The sequence below is a fragment of the Eretmochelys imbricata genome, chromosome 6 (assembly GCF_965152235.1).
Source record: "Eretmochelys imbricata isolate rEreImb1 chromosome 6, rEreImb1.hap1, whole genome shotgun sequence".
In the NCBI taxonomy this organism is placed as follows: domain Eukaryota; kingdom Metazoa; phylum Chordata; order Testudines; family Cheloniidae; genus Eretmochelys; species Eretmochelys imbricata.
This window is the reverse complement of record NC_135577.1, coordinates 27,000,778-27,021,638: the sequence shown is the minus strand read 5'-3', so window position 1 is coordinate 27,021,638 and position 20,861 is coordinate 27,000,778. Positions and strand designations below refer to the sequence as shown.

Below are 20,861 nucleotides of genomic sequence, written 5' to 3'. Positions count from 1 at the left end.
AGGGAGCTTGTCAGCCCCGCTGCGCAATGCAACCAACTGGATAGTCAGTGGCTCAGTCAGCGGTGCTGACCAGAGCTGCCAGGATCCCTTTTTGTCCAGGTGTTCCTGTTGACTGGATTTTATACCTTGTATGTTACAGCCAAGCAGGCAAACAAAAACAAAAGGAAGTCCTGCCGTGGTCACCAAACTGTTGACTGGATTGTATACTTTGGCCGGGGAACCAGTCTGAGGTTCGTCTCCCTACCCTGTGTCTATCAACGAGTTTGTTTTACCCCAAGGAAAGCTGACAAAGGGATAAGGTGCAAAAGGAACAGTTTTATTAACAGGGAAAAGTTAAACAAGTAGGTAAGACAAGGTAAGTAACACAGGTAAGTACAGCTATGTAAACACTAAGAGACTCCCAATTGTAACAGAAAAGGGGACCAGAATATGACAGGCTTTGGCTGTAAGAAGGTAGAGGGCTTGAAGGTCTGACCCAAGGATAAACCCAGATCAATCCTAGTAAAGAACAAGATGTTGCTTCTTTGCCATCTCTTGCAGCTTGAGAAGCAGCTCGCACTATCACAACTGACTAGACTCCGGATCCAGATGACACTGGTAGGTATGGGAAGCAGGACCGCCGACGGTGAGATGATCACTCTGTCTCCTTCTTTTACCGATCTTCCTCCTGGCACCGTCGTGGGTGGATGGGAGTTGAAGAATCAGGACAGTGGATGACAGCTATCCTCGCATGCAAGGTGAGTTACCCTCCCTACATCCCTAGTATGGTACTAGGCCTACCTATCCTGCAGACAGCAGCACTAACTATTCCCTAGAACAGCAGCACACTCTGCCTCCAGGATGGGCAGCCCCGCCTGACTGGTGAACTGATCTTATAGACTGTCCCAGTTGCTGGGCAGACTCTGTCAGGTGAACTGCCAGTTTCCCGCCTTTGGATGGAAAAAGGCGCCAAAACCAAAAGTGGTGGAGAAGAAGGGTACCCAACATGGATTCCAAGGTTGTTGTTGAATCCAAGATGGCGTATAGGGGCAAATGCGAGGCAGACAAAAATCTCCCCACTTTCCAGTCAAAAACTGGACACCTGGTCGCCCTATTGGGCACAACTGGGTGGATGTGGAGGTTTAGTGGAAATGGACTGAGCAATGCTTTTTTTAATGAGACTATTGCTGGTTTTGGTTGCCAGCATAACAGGAAGGGCTCGTCCACCTCTACCTCTGGCCCTGCATGATTTCTAAATCAAGCACTGCTGACAGAGGGCTTCTTGCCTATCGCATGTGCTGCTGTAGTTCCCTCTTTTGCAGCCTGTTTCACGCCTGTCTGAGGGCTGAGGCCACTGTCCCCATTCCTCTTCCTCCCTCTTTGCAGATACTTTAGTCCACATGCTGTGGAGAACTAGGGCTGGGCATGCTTTCCAAATCACTGATGGTGGACCAGTTTGTACCGGCTGCTGCATCGGGGTGTTGGAACTTTATTTATTGCTTGGCGACACAAATAAAAATAGAAAAGCATGACCCAAGCATGAACAGTTGGTAAAGCAGTTTCCTCCAGCCAATTCAGGCTGAGACGGCTGGGGGGAAACACAGAGCTAGGCAGCCATGCAGGAAACCATCAAACCAAGAAGGCAGTGTTGTTATATCACAGCCTGGGGGACTCTGGAGAGAGAGAGAGCCTTACACAGCTGCAGAGGAAGGGCATGTGCACGCCAGTCCCCAGCCCTACCCTGCACATACTGGAGCCCACAATAACCTCTCTCTTTCACACATACACCCTCTCATACTCCCCACGCACAGGAAGCCCAGCTGAAATAAATCAGCCACTGGTTCTTTCCTCCCCTCAGCTGAGGCTGTTCACAGATAGGCTCCTATTCGGTCTATAGCTGCTGAAGGATCCTTGTGCTGCTCCTCCCAGAAATGACAGCCACAGGAGCCTCAACAGTAGGCTGCTAGTGAACTACTACAGGTCCACCAGGGGACAGCAGGTCTAACAATGAGGTTGGTCCATTCCTGGGCAGCATGGAAAAGCTCCTTCATGTGAGTACCGGACTCTAGCAAAATAAAAATGACAACAAGGCTTTAAAGGTTGGGTTTTTTAAAGGTTGGGATGGTCTAAGAAAGAACCTTTAAAAAGCCACAGAAAGAAAAGGCTTGTTTTTAAAGTTGTGCCTAAATGACTTGCCCCGCATGCAAACCCCAAAAACTTCTCTAAATGCGAATGACTTTTAGTAAAACAGTTTTGTATCCATTCTTTGATGAGTCATACTTTAGCATTAGTAAGCGCTTGTCCCATAGTTGCTCTCCCCAATGTCGTCAGGCACGATTTCCTCCCATTGTCTTGGCAAGCTTTCAAATCATTTTTTCACGGTGCATCAGAAATAGTAAGTAACATTAACAAAAGCACTGGAAGGGGTATGTAGTTAGTGATAGTTACTTGCAGTACCTGCAAAGCAACAATTACAGGGTTCTGTTTGTTTGTTTCACTTATCAGCTCTAAACAGAGCTTGTCCCTGCCAGGCACCCTCCTATAGCCAACCATAGCAAGTCTGCCACAGTTTCCCCTTCATCTGCTCAGGAAGGATTGTTAACCTTTCTTCTCCACCACAGATCACATGAACAGCCATCTGATTTGCCTGGGCAAGGAAGGTTGTTCCTCTGAGTTCAAATCAAGCCCTGCTGCTGGGCATGCTTTATTAATATAATTTCAACCTTCAGGAAATCCCTCAGACTCAGAGAGCTCAACCCCCCACCCCCCCCGGGTACAACAGATTAAAATGCAGCTGTGCTCCAGCTCCACGGACCATTCCCCAGGCCACAATAGTTCCAAGAGTCAACCACCGCTCTGGTCTCAGTTCCTCTGCTCCTATTCCAGGGCCTCCATCTCTGGCAATACTTCATGATGTCTACATCTCTCTTCTTGCTGCCCTTAACTCAGGCCTCCTGTGAGAGGGCTCCCTGTAGCTTTCCATGCCCCAGGCACCTTTGGCTGCACAGCCTACCCGTTCATGGGAGCGTCCCTCCAGAATCCACCCTATTGTTTCTAGGCTTAGCCGGCATTGGCTGATCTACTTCTGTCCCTTACCTAGGGGCCTCTGCATAGCCCTCTGTTCCGCTGGGTTCCCCAGCTCTGGTCAATTCTCTCCAACAGTTCCTACCCACAGCCGTCACCTAACAGTGCACCAATTCTCCCTCTTCACCAGCCGCTCTCAACTACTGCTCTCTTCGGTGTCACACGGCGGTCTACAGACAATGCTCACCAGCTTCTTCCTGCTCCCCTTTTTCCAACTGCTGCCTTTATGGGATAGGTCTACACCGCAATTGGGAGTCTCCCAGCTCAGGTAGACTTGAGCTAGTGGGGCTCAAGCTAGTGTGCTTAAAAAAAACAAAACACCCTCAATGTGGATGTTCCAGCTCCAGCTGGAGCTCGGGCTTGCAAGCCTAGGTGGTCAGGTGGGTGTGAGAGACCTAAAACTTCTCCTTGAACCAGAACATCCACACAGCTATTTTTAAACACTCTATCTTGAACCCTGCTAGAGCAAGCCTGGCTAACCAGGCTGGAAGCACGCTCCCAGATCCAGTTTAGGTATATCCATAGAGGTCAGGCACCCCCAATTAGGGCCCATTGGGAGGTAACTAACTCATCTCAGGTGAACTGGGTGCATTCCCTTTTAAAAGGGCCATGCAGCCTGTGCCAGCACAATGAAGAGGCCCTAAAAAATGATTTTTCCTGTTCGTATATAAGACTTTCATTTTACACCTACAGCAGCTGTAACCCTAGATCCTTTACAACCCTAAATAAAACAAGATGATAGTGAGAAATTATTGAAAACAGATGTTATGGTGACGGAAGGCCTAATGCAGAAGGGAAATTTAAAAGGCACAGTTGAGTGGACAAGGGTCTGATTTAAGAGGAGAGCTGTGTAACTCCGAGGTACTTGGTGCTCGTGTAGATGCCCCATCATCCATATACCCACCACACACAAACAGGCCATATACCTCTGTTTTTGCTAAACCTCGTTACATGTATAAATATAAAAATGTGCTCAAATGTCTTCACCCTACCTCCTTCCCTTTCAAAATCTGCTTCTATCCAGCTGCGACCCAAACCAGAAGGTCCTTCTTAGCTTGGGAGAGAGAAAAATGAGCTTTTGCAGCATTGCCCCTGAATAGTTGGCGAAGAAAGTGTTGCACAACCATTGTATAAAGGAGAATATGACATTCAAAAAGGCCTGTTTTTGAATGTCATGTTTTGATTAACTATGGAAGCACCTCAAAGTTCCTCGAATCAGGCCTCGCCGCCACCCCCTATAATCAAGTGGCTCATGAAGAGACATTATACAAAGCCATAGGAATCGAAGAAACAAATATGCCATTGGCACAACACCGGAACCATGGCAGGAGAGCGCGGGACAATGGGGATAGCTACTGATGAATGTGATCAGAACCAAAGTGCAAAAGAGGAGCATGAGGCCAGACCACTCACCCAACTTTTGTTTGAGACTCTAGAACCCTAACAGGACACTTCAAATGATTCAAACATCCGGGGGGTGGGGAGGGTGTGGAGAGAAGGAGGACAGAGATAAGTTGTGCAGCTAACTGTTTAAGCTGGAGTAGAACTGGTGGAGGGGAATGGTACTAAGAACTATCCATGGTAGCTCAGCTGGCATGTGCGTTTAAGGTCAATGAATTGACACCATCCCAAGGCAACCTTTTTCCTTTCAGTGCAATGAGCTGAAGGTGCCTCTTGATGCACAAAATAAAGCTATTAAGGTATGCCTTATGCGTACTTCCTATTTTACATTTCTCAGCAGCTGAGTGATGTTTCTTCAGAGGCTTTGGAGAATCTGGACACCAATAGCCCTGAAGGAACAAATGCATTTGGCCCAGTCTGCTTTTGCCCAGATCTGAAACCAGGTGCTCAACAATGCACACAGAGAGAGAGAGGTGCTAATTCTATAGACATTTATTATCTAACTTTGGAGGACAGAATTTAGTACTGAGCCCATTGCAGTCCAATTGTGGACTGACATAAAACAATTATGTGCATGACTGAGTGATCTGCCATGCAAGGAATTATTAAGCACCATCTGAGCCAGAAGCTGATGGGGGACTCTTAAAGTTGCGTCACAGATTATCTACACCAGAGGAGCCATATCTGTGTGAACTGAACTGGGAAAAAAACCAAAGAAATTTGTGTGAATTTGTACCTGGAGTGTTTTAAATATCACCACACTGGGATACGTACTGCAGTGCTTCTGATTAACCCAGGGAAAAGGCATGGCATTGATATGTATTCATTTATTTGTAATGCTTCCAATAAGGATTTAAAAAAAAACAACAACCCCACCCCCCCAAAAGTGGCCAACACCACCAACATGCACATGTCTAAAAGGATAGCTAGGGGCCCTGGAAAGTGTGGAAGTGGGAGGGGAAACTTGTCAAAAATAGGACTCAAAATATAGACTTAGTAATACTCAGGGAAGTTAAGGAGACAGGGTTCACCCAAGCTTGAATTCAGAGCCCCCTGTTTCTCTTTGAAGAGGCGGCTGGGATCTCATCCTTGGAAAGAGACAAAAGCTGACAACACTTTTTTTGGTAAGTTTATTGTTTTTAAATATCCATTTTGTAAAGTAAAGTAATTGTTGGACTCCATTAACATTCAGGTAAACAAGTGAAAAGACAATGGATGGACATGATGTCTTAGCACAGGCACAGCCAAAGGGAGCAAGGAATGGAGGCTGCTTGTGTTTTGGGGACAGTCACACAGGACACCTCTCCCTCCCGTTCCTGTTTCAGCAGAAGCAATGGTGGGAGCCTGGAGCCAACCTGGGATGCCTGTACTGCCGGTCATGAAAGGTACAGGGGATGGGTAGGGAAGGGCAGTTGTGGGATCACAGCACTGTACTTGCCCCTCTCGCTCACTGCAGGAGCTTCATCAGATGGGGCAGATGGCAGCAGTCAGTTACCCCTTGGCTGGACCATCTGACACATCAGAAAGCCATTCCGTTAGGTCGGGGAACAATGAGCTCTTTGGGATATTCTCAGTTGCTTTTTAGCCACCACAGGCCTTTCTGAATTTTAACCCTCTTGTCATTTTGGAATACATACTAGCTCCCCCACTGCTGCCCCTCCCAAAGGAGGGCACCTGCGGCAGCAACTGCTGTTGGCAAGAGCCATTTGCCTTTACTTAGCTTGATTCTGGATGTCCCTCTCCAGCCTGCCCATTTCTCCTCCTCCTCCATCATTCCAGAGGCCTGGCTCTGCCCGTGCTGCCACAGCCTGGCTCATGAAGCATCCTGGTGTTAAGGTGAACTGGTTGTAAATCGTAGAGCATGGTCACACTATACACACTATGATTAACATTAGATTTTTTTTCTTAAAAACAAACAAAACAAAAAAACAAGGCATCTGGAGGAAGAAGTTAAACACACAGCTTTGTGGCATGCTCCACAATATAAAAGAATCCCAAGCATTCAGTTCAGCTGGCAGCAGCTCTGTTTGACTTTCTAGCATGGGTCTTCAAACCCAGCCCTGGTTAGTTCCCTGCTCCTGGCCTCCCGCAGTGAGATGGGGCTCTCCTCTTCTTCCTTTGCCTTATGACTGTTTTCTCAATGACCGGTCGTTTCCTCTGGTTTCTGTTCAAAGGCAGTGTTTGTGCGTATTTATAGCCCACAGCCCTGATCCTGCAAAGCCCTATGCAGTGGACACCAATCCTGTCTGTAAGGGGTCTCCAGGATCAGGCCCTGGGTCTGTATGCTTGCATGTGTGTACACATACATAGGCAGGATAGTCACTTAGCAGGAACATGGGGCCTGTGTTCTGCTTCTCTTCCTCCTCATCTAGCTTTAGGACTGGTTATTCAGATACAGGGCAATGTCCCTTTGGATACTGAGCAGTTCTCAGGGATAACTTGGGGGGAGTCTACTCTCAAATTTTCACATACCCCTGCCTCCATTCTGCTTAGGCCTCCCCTTCTCAGGAGTTTAGGACAGAGAAGACCAAAGGGGGTTGTTTTTCCTCAGCTGTTCCTCAACTCCTCAGTCCATTCTTAAGCATGGCAGCTCCTTCTTTCCCTCCCCTGGCCTGGCGGGCTGACAAACAAGCAATGGGACATGGGAACACTCCTGTACTAACCCTGAAGAGAAATGGACAGGGCATTAATGCCACCCAGTGAAACCCATCTTTCAGCTTCCTTCAGTGACCTCCAGTAGCACTCTGTGTTCTCAGGACTCTATTCCCTCTAACCTAGTCCCAAATCACTGCCGCCGCCACCACATTCAAAAGCCATTTCCCCAGCCTTTAGAGCTCCGAGTTCCATCAGCATCTCTTCCATGCAGGCTTCTTCTCCAGGGCGGGAGGCTGCATAGGTAGCTGACAACTACAAGGCCACCACTAGAGTTCGAAGTGACTAGTTACTTTCTGTTATGTAGTTCGGGGGCAGATGACAAATTCCAGCAATCCCAGAGCACTTTTTGACCAAAGACTTTGCTTCTCTGTTTTCCTCCCACACTTATCAGGCTTCAGCCCAGCACGCTTCTCAATAGTCGCTTCTTCCCACTTGCTACTGCAAAGGGCAAGTCTAGTACCTTAAAGCTACATCTAAGAACGTGCCTGACCTGCACTTGCTTCTTTGGAGACCCAGCAAATCTTCAAACAGAGCTCCAGCTACTGACACAATATCAACTGAATACTGAACAATATCAAATATACGGTATAGGAAAAAACAAAACTGAAATGCTTAATGGCATATTTATACATATTTATCAACAGTCGACAAAGAGGTGGCGAGTTACACATCCATTCTGTATTCTAACAGCCCTGATGCACATATATGTAAACACACATGCTCAGCTGATGCATCACATTTTACATTTAGCCACATATCAGAGGAGGTGACCCTAAAAAATGTACAGTGGAGGAGGCACCTGGTGCACAATCTGTTCTTGTTTCCAATGCATGCAAAATGGACATTCAGAGCAATGTTACTTTAAGGCTGCTTCTCTGGTTAAATTACTTCCCGCCCAACCCGCAATCAATCTAGCCTGTGTTGATACATCTCTTCCTTAGGTTACTTTTTTTTTTTTTTTTTTTAAAGCCCTTATGTGCTTAAAGAGGCAAGAAAGGGAAACAAGGAGAAAAAATAAGCCTCTGGATTGATCAATTTGCCCACTTGTGGGAATCCCTCATTCAGCGTGTAGCAATGGCTGTGGTATCCAACGCACAATGGTGAAGGGACGTGTATGGCCTAGAAAGAACACAGGATCCCCCTCACCCCAAACCTGATTTGGAACACTCTTCCTTTTGAAAGTTACAAAAGAAACACTTCAGGGAAACAGAAACATCCCTTAAAAGGGTGGACGGGGGCGGGAAGAGAGAGAATGCAAGAGGAACCTCAAATCTTTACTGGGCTGAGAATAAAAACATCCTGCTTCTGCTCAGCCAACAGCTGCAAGATGCTGTAGTCCCCAACTCAAGTGCCCATAAGGGGTAGGGAAAAGTGAAATAGTTTTGTTTAAAATATATCTATCTATACATATAGAACATCTTTGAGAGAGACAGACGGTTTATCACATAGGATCTGAGGCACACAGTATCCTCTATGTACAGGGCAATAGCGATTCTGTTAGTCCAATGGAGTGGCATACAGTTAAAGCCACACACATTTAGTTGGTAACATCTAGCTTGGATTTTAACCCACACAAAAAAGTATGTTCAAACTGGTGCCTTCTTAAATCCTGAATTTCCCAGCTTGAGCGAGTTGGTTTCCAACTCTTAATGTAGGTTTTAAATTAAGGGCTTTTAAAAAACAATGTTTCTTTAATAGGTTACGGGATTTTTGGCATAATTACAGCATATATGACAATATGCAATGAGCAAGCAAAACTGTATCAAAGAGAATTATGATGCAAAGACAACATTAGTTTGAAATAACATGAGAATACACCCAAGAGTCATCCTGCATTTGTTTTGTGGAGGATTCTGAGTGTTCCAAATCTCAGCGCTTACCTACCCTCCCCTTTTTAAGGTATCATTTATACGGAAGTATTAGTTCAAATTAGAAACTAACAAAACCAGACTGGACAGTAAGCCCCCAGGAACATAAAGCAGATTTATTTTTCAGTCATTTGTAGAATTTGGGGTAGAAAAATCAGGGTAAGAATTCACTCCTTGGCTATGAACCCGTGAGACAGCTTCAGCTCTAAATGAATGGGTCAATTTGGTTTTTTTGTTTTTAAATGAGTTACAAACTCCATGGGAAAAAAAATCAAAAGTTAGAATTTAAAATTGTCACTATTCAACTCTCATGTTTATTTAACAACATAAAGAGGTCTGATTGGAACAGGCTATCTCCACTTGAACGACTATGTCCCCGGCCTCTCATTTCTACCAGGCTTTGCACACCAAGTGAAACTTTCCTATAAGCAGCTAGGGAATGCCATGGAGTCAGGGCCATGGGGAAAAGAGAGGAAAACAAAAAACCCTGCTTCAGTTTCCAGTTATAAACTTAAAACAAAAAAAAAACAAAAAACCAAGGCAAAGGTGTTCATTGTCCTCACAAGAGGCTGTAGCCCGCTGCTCTGTACCTCTGTGTTTCTGCACCATAAACATCATCACTGAAATAATGGGGAGGACCAAAAAAAAAAGGGGGGGGGGGTCAGAATCGCTGGTACAGTAGCTTTCCCTACCACACAAAACTGATGTGTAACTAACTCAGCCACAAGATCATGGGAAAGTTTTACTTGTTTAAAAAAAAAAAAGTAGTTTAAAGTAAAAATGATAAGTACTGCATGGTAATATTGGAAGTATTTATATACATAGTTTTCTTTGTCTTTTGTTGAAATGTCTCCTGGTCACTTGGTGGCACTTGGGGTCCCTTTTGCACGGTCATCTCCAACCTTCCCCCCCCTCCCCCAGCTCTCCACTTCTCAATACACGGTGCTATTCCTTATGCCACAGCACAGTATCATGCTCAGGATCATTTCGAAGATCTGTAAGGAGACAAAGCTACCAGTGAAATTCTCATTTGTAAGCCCCAATGACCTAAGACAGCCCCATCCATTATCTTCTCCTGGGCAGAGCTCAAGGACACAGAGTTTGATTCACTGGTCTGCTGTGCCAATCCAGGACCCCATCATCCTTCCTCCACTTCTGGCACAAGAGGAAGTGGGGGTCATGTCATAGGCAGAGCCATGCTATACCTATCCTCCACTGACTGTAAGCCAGTTAGGCTCTCAGCTGCTCTAACTTCATCTGGTGTTGGGTACAACAGGATTGGGGCACTGCAACTGGCTGTTTCCTGAGGTCACTCTACCTCCACTGTGTCAGAGCAGAGCCTGGACATTGTTGAGAATTCAGCTCATAATTTACAATGCAAGAACAGGACAATGGCCCATCTAGTCCTGGTATATTGCCTCTGAAAGTAGCCAATGGATGCTTTGGAGGAAGAAGAAATCTCATATAGACTAACTGAAGAAGTTCTGAAATGTAGGAGGGAAATAAAATTGCTTGCTGCCTCCAGCTGGGAGATCCACGTGCACCCTGAAGAACAGGACAGAGCACTCTTGTAACTTCATCTCAGTTAGAGTGGTTTTTAAAAATTCGTGTCTAATCCCCTTGTGAAATTTAAAATGATATACCTCAGTAATACCCTGCAGCAGAGAGCACTACAGGTTAGTTGTATTTTGAGTAAAAACATTGCCATAGTTTCTAAAAGGGGCACCTGGCAAAATTCATAATCACCACTCGTTCTGCTGTGGACCTCACGAGTTAGAACTCAGAGCAGAGCAGCAAGCCTGGAGACTGTTACTGTGGTATTCAGTGTCTGGGTTGCAGGACAGGGGGCAACAGAAGACAGAGCACTGATGGGCATGAGAATTGGAATGGACAAGGAAAGGGGCACTGTGCTCCTGGCTAGCTCTCTAGTCTATCTACACTGAGGTGGGAAGTGAGTGCATCATGGGAAGGAAAACAAATTCCTTCCAGCACGAAGCCTTGAAAGGCAGGCTGGAATTAAAATGGTTTTCAAGGGAGATGAGATGGGGCAACAGATGAAGTCATTTTGCCTTTACGCTCCAGAGACTTGCCTCTAAATATGATTCTGGTTACAATACTCCAAGTCTGATGTCTCCGACCCTACTCTCTAGTGAGTCTCCGTCTGTGTCATGGAGCCAACACTCAACACGGCACAGTTGGGATCTGTCAGGATTGAGGTGCACTGGGACAGCTGGAGAGGCTGGGGAAGAGCTTTCTTGGCAAACAGGGCAGGAGAGGTCAGTTTTCTGGGGGACGCCAGTAGGAGTTTCAGATCAGTATTAGCAGTAGAGCTACATGGAGTAACATAGCCCATGCCGTGTTAGTGAGTCAGTGGTAGCCATGTGCTTTCACAAGCACTAGATTTATGGTTTCACTTTAAAAATCCAGATGAAAGTCAGAGTTTAAACCATACACTCTCATGTGCTGCACCAATATTCACACTTACCATGATCACAGCCACCACAATGGCTGCAACACCGATCAGGTACAACTTCTCTGAGAACAGCTCATCAATCTTCTTATGACAATCCTGGGGTAGGCGACCCTAAGCAGAGGAGAACGCATGTCAGACAGCTTGGTCTCTCTCTCTCTAGTTGTACACCAAGGCACATTTGTACAGGAAGAAGTGGAGTTCAGTGTTTCTACTATCCCTCCCCCTTCCCATGCAACTTCATGGCATAATTTCCTGGGCACAGTGAAATCAAAAGTCCAATTGATTTCAGTAGGAATGAAAATTTCACCCCTTTGGTAGCTTCCAGCATCTTATTTCCTACATTTTTGAAGAACAGCCAAGCTGGAGTCACCCCTATCCCCTAACCATAGCATGCAAGAGTAGCACCATGCCCTGGACTGACTTCCTGTGGAGGATTTGCTTGGTGCTGAATAGCCAATCTATTTCCAGTGGGGCTGTCAATGCTGAGGAGATGAGTTTCTTATCCTTATTCCTTTACTATCCCCACTTATTCCCCCCACCCCCACACCTTTGCCAGCAAGCAGAGAGGGCTGGCTCCTGAGGGGAAATTAAGACAGAAGACGGATTGTTTAATTCTGATGCATTGCTTTCTTCCCCTTCTTGATGGGAGAGTGATGGGGAAGTCAACTCCAATTCAAGAATTGGGACTGAGCAACCCCTGTTACCCTGCCAGGGCAAGGGCAAGTTTCCTGGGTGTGTCAAGATTGTAGTAGGGCTCCATGGACTTGCTCCCTCACCCAACACTGTACGGTAGAAACAGCAGCCATCCCTACCTGGACAACAGTTTCCACAAAGGTTTGTTCCTTTGGACAGAGATCATTACGTATGACCGCAGTGCCTATGGCCATTATGGTATTTGCACCGCAGCAATCCAGCTATATGTAGAGAGAAAACAGGGTTAGCAGGCTGCATTTCCAGGTCACAGGTACCAGCCTGGCTCGTATGGAGAATACCAAACCTCCAAATTCAAGTTCTGATTTCTATGTAGTGCAGTGGCTGGATAGGATAATCCTACGAGATGTGTACTCCTGGCCCCTGGAGATTCCAGAAGATCTAGCTAGAGCCAGAGGAAATGTTGGACGAATTAATTGGAGCTGAGCTCCTCTTCCATTGGATTCTATTTAATGGAGGTATGGGATAGCTTCAGGGTAAACAAAAGGGCTTTTATTTAAACTCGGACATGACTTAATGGGCTCCATGTTAGACAGAATACTGTGTGGGCACCTCCATCATCCTACCTATCTCAGGTAGCTATACAACATGCCTAAGCATCCAGGGCAAAATATTGAGATCTGGATGTAATTTTGTTTCCAGTGGGCCCTGCTCTTGCCATCCCTTGGTTCAAATACTCAGACCGGGCATCTCCCTGTCACCATTCCTTCAGCTCCTCATTGCCTGTTATTTCACAAGCCTTCTGAAAAAAAGAGATGTTTTTTGCACCAAGCTCTGACCATCGCTAGGGTTGAGCTAACTCAGATCTTCACAGCAAAGATCCTGTGCTGAGAAAGCCTTGATACCAGCTCCTGATCATGCTAATGCCTTCGCTACACTAAGTCCAAGGCACCAGCTGTTCAACCTCACTGCCTCTTCCTTCACAGGAGGAGCAGTTTATGCACAACAATGCTTATTCCTGACCACTTCTGTAAAGTCCCACAAACTGAAGGAGGGCTCATCACACATGGGTCGGTCAAATTACTCTGAGGTGCATATCCCCTGTGGATAGCTGGGGACCTTTCATTTGGAGGTAGTACTGCGACTGGGTAGATTATTTTTATGCCCTGTGGAGAGCCCCCACATAGCTATCCCAGGCACCTTACCGTTTCATGGAAGGTCTTCACCACAGTTTTCGCATTAGTTGCATCAGAATCTGACTGGTCTTGTTGCAACGCTTGTTGCAATGCTTGATCGTAGAATTGCTTCACGTCTTTGGCAACCTGCAGTGGGAGAACAAGAAAATCCCTCTTACAGCCACAGAAGATAAACCTAAACAGATCCTTCCAACTGCTTTGCAAGGCAGCGACAAAGTGGCACAGATGCCAGGCAGCCCAGCTAGTCCCCAGTCACTGTCATTCCCAGATGAGCAAGAAGAGCTGGGCTGTATTTGTGACAATTATGGCAATATCCTGGATAAACCTTGCTGACCTAACTTAAACTTAATTCAGATATGCTTGGCGTTCATTATATTAAAAATGTGGGGGGTCGTATGTAACTTCTTTAGAATCATAGGACTGGAAAGGACCTCAAGAGGTCATCCAGTTCAGTCCCCTGCACCCATGGAAGGACTACATATTATCTAGACCATCCCTGACAGGTGTTTGTCTAACCTGCTCTTAAACAGCTCCAATGATGGGGATTCCACAACCTCCTTAGGCAATTTATTCCAGTGCTTAACCACCCTGGTTAGGATGTTTTTCCTAATGTCCAACCTAAACCTCCCTTGCTGAAATTTAAGCCCATTGCCTCTTGTCCTATCCTCAGAGGTTAAGAACAATTGCTCTCCCTCTTCCTTGTAACAACCTTTTATGTACTTGAAAACTGTTATGTCCTCTCTCAGTCTTCTCTTTTCCAGACTAAACAAAGCCAATTTTTTTTTCAATCTTCCCTCATAGGTCATGTTTTCTAGACCTCTAATCATTTTTGTCGCTCTTCTCTGGACTGTCTCCAATTTGTCCACATCCTTCCTGAAATGTGGTGCCCACAACTGGACACAATACGCCAGCTGAGGCCTAATCAGCCCAGAGTAGAGCGGAAGAATGACTTCTAGCAGGAAGACCGGATTAATGTAATCTCTAGGAGATATTAGGAACTTCAAAGGACTTTTTAGGACAATATATGTAAAGTGGATTTCCTAGGAAATACTCAGGGGTGAGGGAAATGCAAATACTCTGAATCTTAGGAAATACTCCAATGTGCTCCAATGCCACCGGCACCAATTAATGCAAGTGACCTTTAGTCAGGGCCATTCAGCAGAGAAGTTTACAGAGAGTAGCCTCTCCTTTGATCAGAACGGCCCCATCAGCCCTAGCTCCTCCCATGTTAGTTAGGAGGTGCATCAGCAGGGTGGATGGGGGGAGGGTAGAAACAGACTGTCAGAATTATTAGCCAAGATCCCCAGCCACTGCACCCCTGAGCGCAGGGAGAACAGACACAACAAGTGTGATCAAGCAAGAGCCTGAATTACCCCCATTCATATTCAAATGTTAAATTAAATCACAAGTTGCGAACACCACTGCTCTCATCAGGTTGGCAAATCCTTGTCCTCTTTTAGGGTTTTATACTGCTGCCCATCCCCTTGGTATCGGAGTGTCTTCCGCATAAAAATCAAAATCAAATTCTTAACTGGATTTTATTCTGTCACCTCTTGGCCTCTCACCAACAATACCCAGACAAAAGTAACATTTTACATAGCCCACAACCATCCTGAAAGGGTTCTTATCCTTAGCTACAGAGCTTTTACTAATGAAGTAATGCTTTTCTCCTATGAATCATTGGTTGAATGTTTCCATCCACAGCTAAGTGAGTGAGGTCTCTCAAATGGAACTGACAACCACCTGCTTGTGTAGTTTAATTAAACTTCTTAATAAAGCAATTGACTTTCCAACTCTCACCGCCACCCCACCCAATGCTAACTGTTTCTCCAAGCACAGTAAATCCCCTTCTCTTCTTGAGCCCCCCGATGGTGAAGGGACCAGAATATTAATGCCCAATTCCCGCCTCACTGTGGGATTGCCAAAGTTCTCACACAGAGACCGTAGATCCTTGGAGGACAGAGCATGCGTGCATGTTACACCAGTTTCTGAGGAGTGCTGTGCCAGAAGAAAGGTAGGGGCAGGTACAGAGTCAAAAGGTGGAGCCAGCCCTATCCTGCCACCCCTCTTTAGGGAACACTACTCTGGTCCCTGATGAGACATCTTCCCTCCAGCATCTCTCAATCCAGAAGACAGGGAGAAATCAACATGGAGACACTGGTGACGTTATGTAGGGAAGTGAATTGGTGCCTGGGAGGTGGGTATCAGCACAAGGCAGCTGCTGTGTGTGTCTTCATGGAGGGGTGGGGAAGAGGGCAGAAAAGGGAAGTGGTGCTTCTGTGGGGAGGCAAAAGGAGGGAGTTTACTCAGGTCCTGTCCTTCATTTCTGGCTCCTCAGAACACATATACTCATCCTGAGGCACCAAGGATTAGACATCGAATACCGAGATTTCAGGCTGAAGAGTCCACATAGGCTTGCCAGGGAGTAGGTCCATCATTCCCATCTCATGTGTGAGTGATCAGGACCCAGTGCCTGGCCTGTATACGGTCTCTGCATCTTGTGCATGCCTGGAATTTAAGACAGCAGCACTCTGCTCCTTGCATGATGAAAATTCACAGCATGTACACTGCACTTTTGAGGAATAGTAATTTCCAAGAGATCCCTTCTTATAATGTAACCTGGTCCCTGAGCCAGAATACTCACTGGGGTTTGGTGCTGTGAGAGTCCAGAGATTCCCTTTGTGCTATGCAGCCAGGTTTGCGCTATTTTTTTTTCCACCATATATCTATGCACACCCACATTACACTCCAGGACTCTATGCAAGGGTCCACTTGTGTTATTTGTATTGCAATAGCACCTAGAGAACCAAGCTGAGATCAGGGCCCCATTCTTCTATGCACTGTACATACATACTGTGTGTGTGTATATATAAGGAGGAGTCTGCCACAAAATGCTTACTGCACTAAACAAAGGAAGTATTATCCCCATTTTATGGATGGGGAAGTGAGGCACAGAAAGGTTAAGTGACTTACCCAAGATCACATAGTGAGTCTGTGGTAGAACCAGGAACTGAACCCACAACTCCAGAGTCTCAGTCTATGCCTCAAGCACAAGACCATCATTCCACCGGCTGGGACAGAACCGTAGCAGACTCTTGCACAACCGCATGATTGCAGAGGAACAAGAGTTTCAGGGATATTTTTCTTACCAGATCTTTATTGACGAACCCCCAGATTCCAGCAGCCACTTCACAAGCAAACAGGATCACCAGGCAAGTGAAGAACTGTGAAGACAGATTAGGAGAGGGACATTAAGAGGCTTGACTACAGGGCAGAGAAAGGGGCTTTGGGGAGGGCAGCTCACAGTTCCACTGGAGGAAGAATGGGGCAGAATTGTCCCACCAGGGAAAAATATGGCTCAGCTGATGGGGACAGCAACGTGGCTTCAATGGCTCAAGGATCTGGTGGCAAAAACATTCTACATGCATGGCACCTGGAGAGACCCTTGAGCAATTCCACTCTGGGAACAATTCAGGCTGGTCTGGGATGGGGAGAGATCAGAGACCTGTCCATCACTCAGAACAAGAGAGAAGGGAGGGGCTCTATGGGAAAAAAAAAGATAACCTTCCTGGGCTTACAGGGAACGTTGTGCGAGCTTCCTGCTTTGACACAAGCCATTCTAGATTTGTCAGCATGGGGATAACAGCATGTACCAGCCGCTGAGGAGCGGCAGTGCGTCAGGCTGTGATTTATGGAGGGTTCTCTTGGCAGTTGCAGCCCTGCAAAGCTACTGCAGTTTTTTGCATAAATATGAACACACATGGCTCTCTCAGCCTCACCTTATTAGCACTTAACCCGAATACTCCACTCCTGCCAAGCCAGAACTTCCCTCTACAAGATTAATAGACTCCAGTGCCAGAAGGGACCCACTGTGATCGTCTAGTCTGACCTGCACAACACAGCCCATATAACTTCCCCAAAATTATTCCTAGAAAACATCTTTTAAAGAGACATCCAGCCTTGATTTAAAAATTGTCAGTGGTGGAGAATCCACCCCGACCCTCGATAAATGTATGCCTTCTTTCCACTCTGAATTTCGTCTCACTTCAAGTTCCATTGAATTGTGTTGTACCTTTCTGTGTCTGACTGAAGAGCCTATTATCCAAGATTTGTTTCCCATGGAGGTATTTAGAGACTGTAATCAAATCACCCTTTAAGCTTCTCCTTGTTAAGATAAATAGCGATAGGCTCCAGGAGCCCAATCTATGAGGCATATTTTCTAATCCTTTAAATCATTCTCTTGGCTCTTCTCTGAACTCTCTCCAATTTAGCAACGTCCTTCTTCAATTGTTGACAACAGAACTGGACACAATATTCCAGCAGTGGTTGCACCAGTGCCAAACACAGACATAAAAACCAACCTACTCCTACTTGAGATTCCTCTGTTTATGCATCCAAAGATAGTATTAGCCCTTTTGATCATAACGTTTCCCTGGGAACTCCTGTTCCACCACTGCCAGGGACAGACCTTTGGGTTTCCAGGAGGACCAGAGAGTTAATTTTCTATTCTGGCTTTGGGAGACTAATGAAAGAAGAAAGAGAAGCTAAATAACACTGGTCCAAGTCAAGTGCCATCTAAGTGTTCCTACACCATTCCTGTGGGGAAAGCATGGGGTGGAGAGTTCTCTGAGCATTTCCCATAGCCAGTCCTGTTACACCATTCCCTAGACCAACTCTCTGCTGGGAAAGGCTATTGTCCTAGTTGTTTGGCAGCCAACTTCATGGAAGGGAAGGGAAGAGGTGGATGTGCAGATGAAAGAATACATCACAAAAGGGAGCACCATATTATTGGCAATTGGGATTTCTTTCCCAGTTTCACTCACACACATGCACAATGATACCAGGAAGACAGGAAAAAGGAGTTTTTAAACTGTACTTGTAACAAAATTATTCTGTTTTTGTGGCCTCTGATCTGGAACTTCAGAGCCTAGACTCCAATGTGTAAAACGAAAGGGATTACAAGAAGTAGAAGTGGTGCTCTATACAAAAGACAGAACTTGAGGCATTTGTAGCCAGTGCGTGCAGTTTCAATTGTAACAATCCAAACAGTTGGGGCAAGGCTGCTGTAATTTCCAGACTGGACACTAGGTTTCACTCTTGCAGTTGGTATCCTTGGTGAGAAAAAGATGTTTATTTACATGTTCTTGGAAAGCTGCACTTTTAATAATTTTTGCAAGAAAGTTATGAAACTCTTCCTATATAAAGTTAATGTTCTGAGACACCCCCTCCAGATTCCTGACCAGGCACTTGATACTTCCAAAGGAGCTTCCTCCCATAGAGAACCCAGGCCAGATTTCACACAGAGCCCAGTGCAAGCAGGGGTAGGATTTAGGGAGTTTGGTCAGTGCTGCCATACTGAAAACAGGAGCAAAAAAGCTCCAGTCAGGCTCTGTGATATCAAAGCTCAGTGCCTTGACTTAAAGTGCTCCCTAGTGACACGGAATTCACAGAATCTATTCCTTACCCTTCTCCAGAACCAAGATCCTTACTACATCTTCCCTTATAGCAAAAGCCACGTTCCCAGGGTCCAGCTGGAAAGCTTGCCCTTCCATTTCAGGGGCTCCTGTTAATCTTTTGAAGGTCACATTACTGCAAAACAAGGAGTGCTTTATTTCTTGCCGTCCAAAAAGCTACCCAGCATCCCTCGAAGCAAAGCTCATGATGCAAATGGTGTACGCATTTAGTACCAACGCCTCCTATTTGTGTTATTCTCTTCCTGAGTCTCCATTCAAATAGTCATTTCCTCATGCATCTTCTTACGCTCCCCAAAGTTACATCCGTGGAGATGGCAGCAGTACAGAACTTTCAAGGTGTGCTAGGGGAGGAAAGCCTTCCTCCTACCAGCTACATAGCGAGAATAGTGTCTGTGGCATTAGAACATATTCTCAATAGATCACTTCCGTGGTTCCTAGTCTTTAGCGCCTCTACCTCCAGTCTGGCTTTTGTGGACAATTTAAATGCCGTGGACTGGCTTGTATTACTCCTTTGTGATGAACATTTTCCCATGAACACCCATTATCCTCGGCCACACGGGGAGTGAGGTCACAGAGGGGAAATAAATACCTGGTGGGTTAAAACACTTTGCCTTGAAAGCTCCATGACTCAATGCACAGTAGCATCAGTTTCCTCATGTAACCACAGCTTATCAGGTGTCATTCAAAAGGTGCCTTCAGCCTTCTCTTGGCAAACAAAAGTGGGAGGGAGGGATGCAGTCAAACACTGCTAATCTCAGCCATAGCAATCAGTTTCACTATGAGGTCTCATGTAGATTCTATCATCTGCCCATTAAATCTCCTTCCAGACTTCAAAGGGAGGCAGGGTATTCAATTACTGTAGTTCCTTGGTTTTACAAGAACTTGCTGACAGAATATTCCCAAGGTCCTCAGGATCTCACTCAGATAACCACTGCCATATTTGCCAGTTGGTTCCTCTCACCTTCAACTGTTATTAGTAATTATATCTAGCTCTTCGATAGCACTTTTCATCAGGAGAGCTCAAAATGTTCTAGAAAGGAGATCAGGATCATTATCACCCTTTTATAGATGGGAAACTGAGGGGCGGGGAACAGAAATGACTTGCTTAAGATCACCCATCAGGCTGGTGGCAGGAAACCTGAGTTCTGTTCCTGGCTCTGAGTCCCAGTGTGGTGCTCAATCCCCTAACTGGAGAGTGCTGTGAAACATTTTCCCTTGGAAAGCCAGATAGACTGGAGTCTAGTCTAAGATTACAACCCAGCCTAGGACTAATTTTAAACAAATAAACTCCCGCACAAGTAGAGGCTTTTGGGGTGCTGTGTTTTCTTTAAGGACAAACACAAAGAGATGGCAACAGGAAGCTGGCTCATAAGGATAGATTTCTTTCCCAGAATACACAGGATGTACCATTGCAATGTGTCTTAATTCCAGGCAGTCCATGAACACACTTGAGCGCTGGAACTTCTCCAGCCAGAGTCCTTTACAGCACTGGGATTCAACGTGAACATGAACTTTCACCCAAAGTTGAGACCAAAACTTGCAAGAGTCAAAGAAAGTTCAGAAATCAATAGTTCCCTCATTCACCTCCTATTTTTCAAATTTTTAGTAGTTCTGGATTCTGAAAGTACCAAAATGTCACAAGAATGAGCTGGAAATATCATGGAATAGTCTATTGTGAAAACTCAGGAAACTGGACATATGATTAATCCAAACGTACTTCCCACTCTGAACACTAAGACCGGCGAAGAGTCCCTCTCTTTACTACCATCACAATCATCTCCATGCTCCAATGGTTTAGTTTACCGGGCCTCCATTATTCAGGTTCCTCTGTTGATAGATATATACTGGACCGTAGAAACTGAGAAACTGGCAACTGTTTACCACATATCTAAAGCACCTAGCTCAGTTTTAGGTGCTGAGTAGTCCCTACTGGAATGCCATGGTTAATAAACACAAAGAGATACGGTGGAGGTCAAGGTGAATGGGGACAACAGCATTGTGTGGGCTTGGTGTTTGTACAAATGTTAATAGAACAGAACCTGTCCAGTGTCCTGAACTGTTGGATCACACTGATAATGCT

At 45.7% G+C, this 20,861-nt stretch overlaps 1 protein-coding gene across 1 annotated transcript in view; it reads right to left on the bottom strand.

The window, feature by feature from the left end:
* Window positions 1-5,594: 5,594 nt before the first annotated feature.
* The window catches only part of CD81 (CD81 molecule), a 78,669-nt gene continuing 63,402 nt past the window's right edge, over window positions 5,595-20,861 (bottom strand). Inside the window, exons 4-8 of the mRNA XM_077818275.1 lie at window positions 16,457-16,531; window positions 13,317-13,433; window positions 12,273-12,374; window positions 11,473-11,571; window positions 5,595-9,982 (exon numbers count right to left, since the gene is read on the bottom strand). Coding sequence (XP_077674401.1) covers window positions 9,920-9,982; window positions 11,473-11,571; window positions 12,273-12,374; window positions 13,317-13,433; window positions 16,457-16,531 — 456 coding nt within the window. The 3' untranslated portion in view covers window positions 5,595-9,919. The remainder of the gene's footprint in view (window positions 9,983-11,472; window positions 11,572-12,272; window positions 12,375-13,316; window positions 13,434-16,456; window positions 16,532-20,861) is intronic.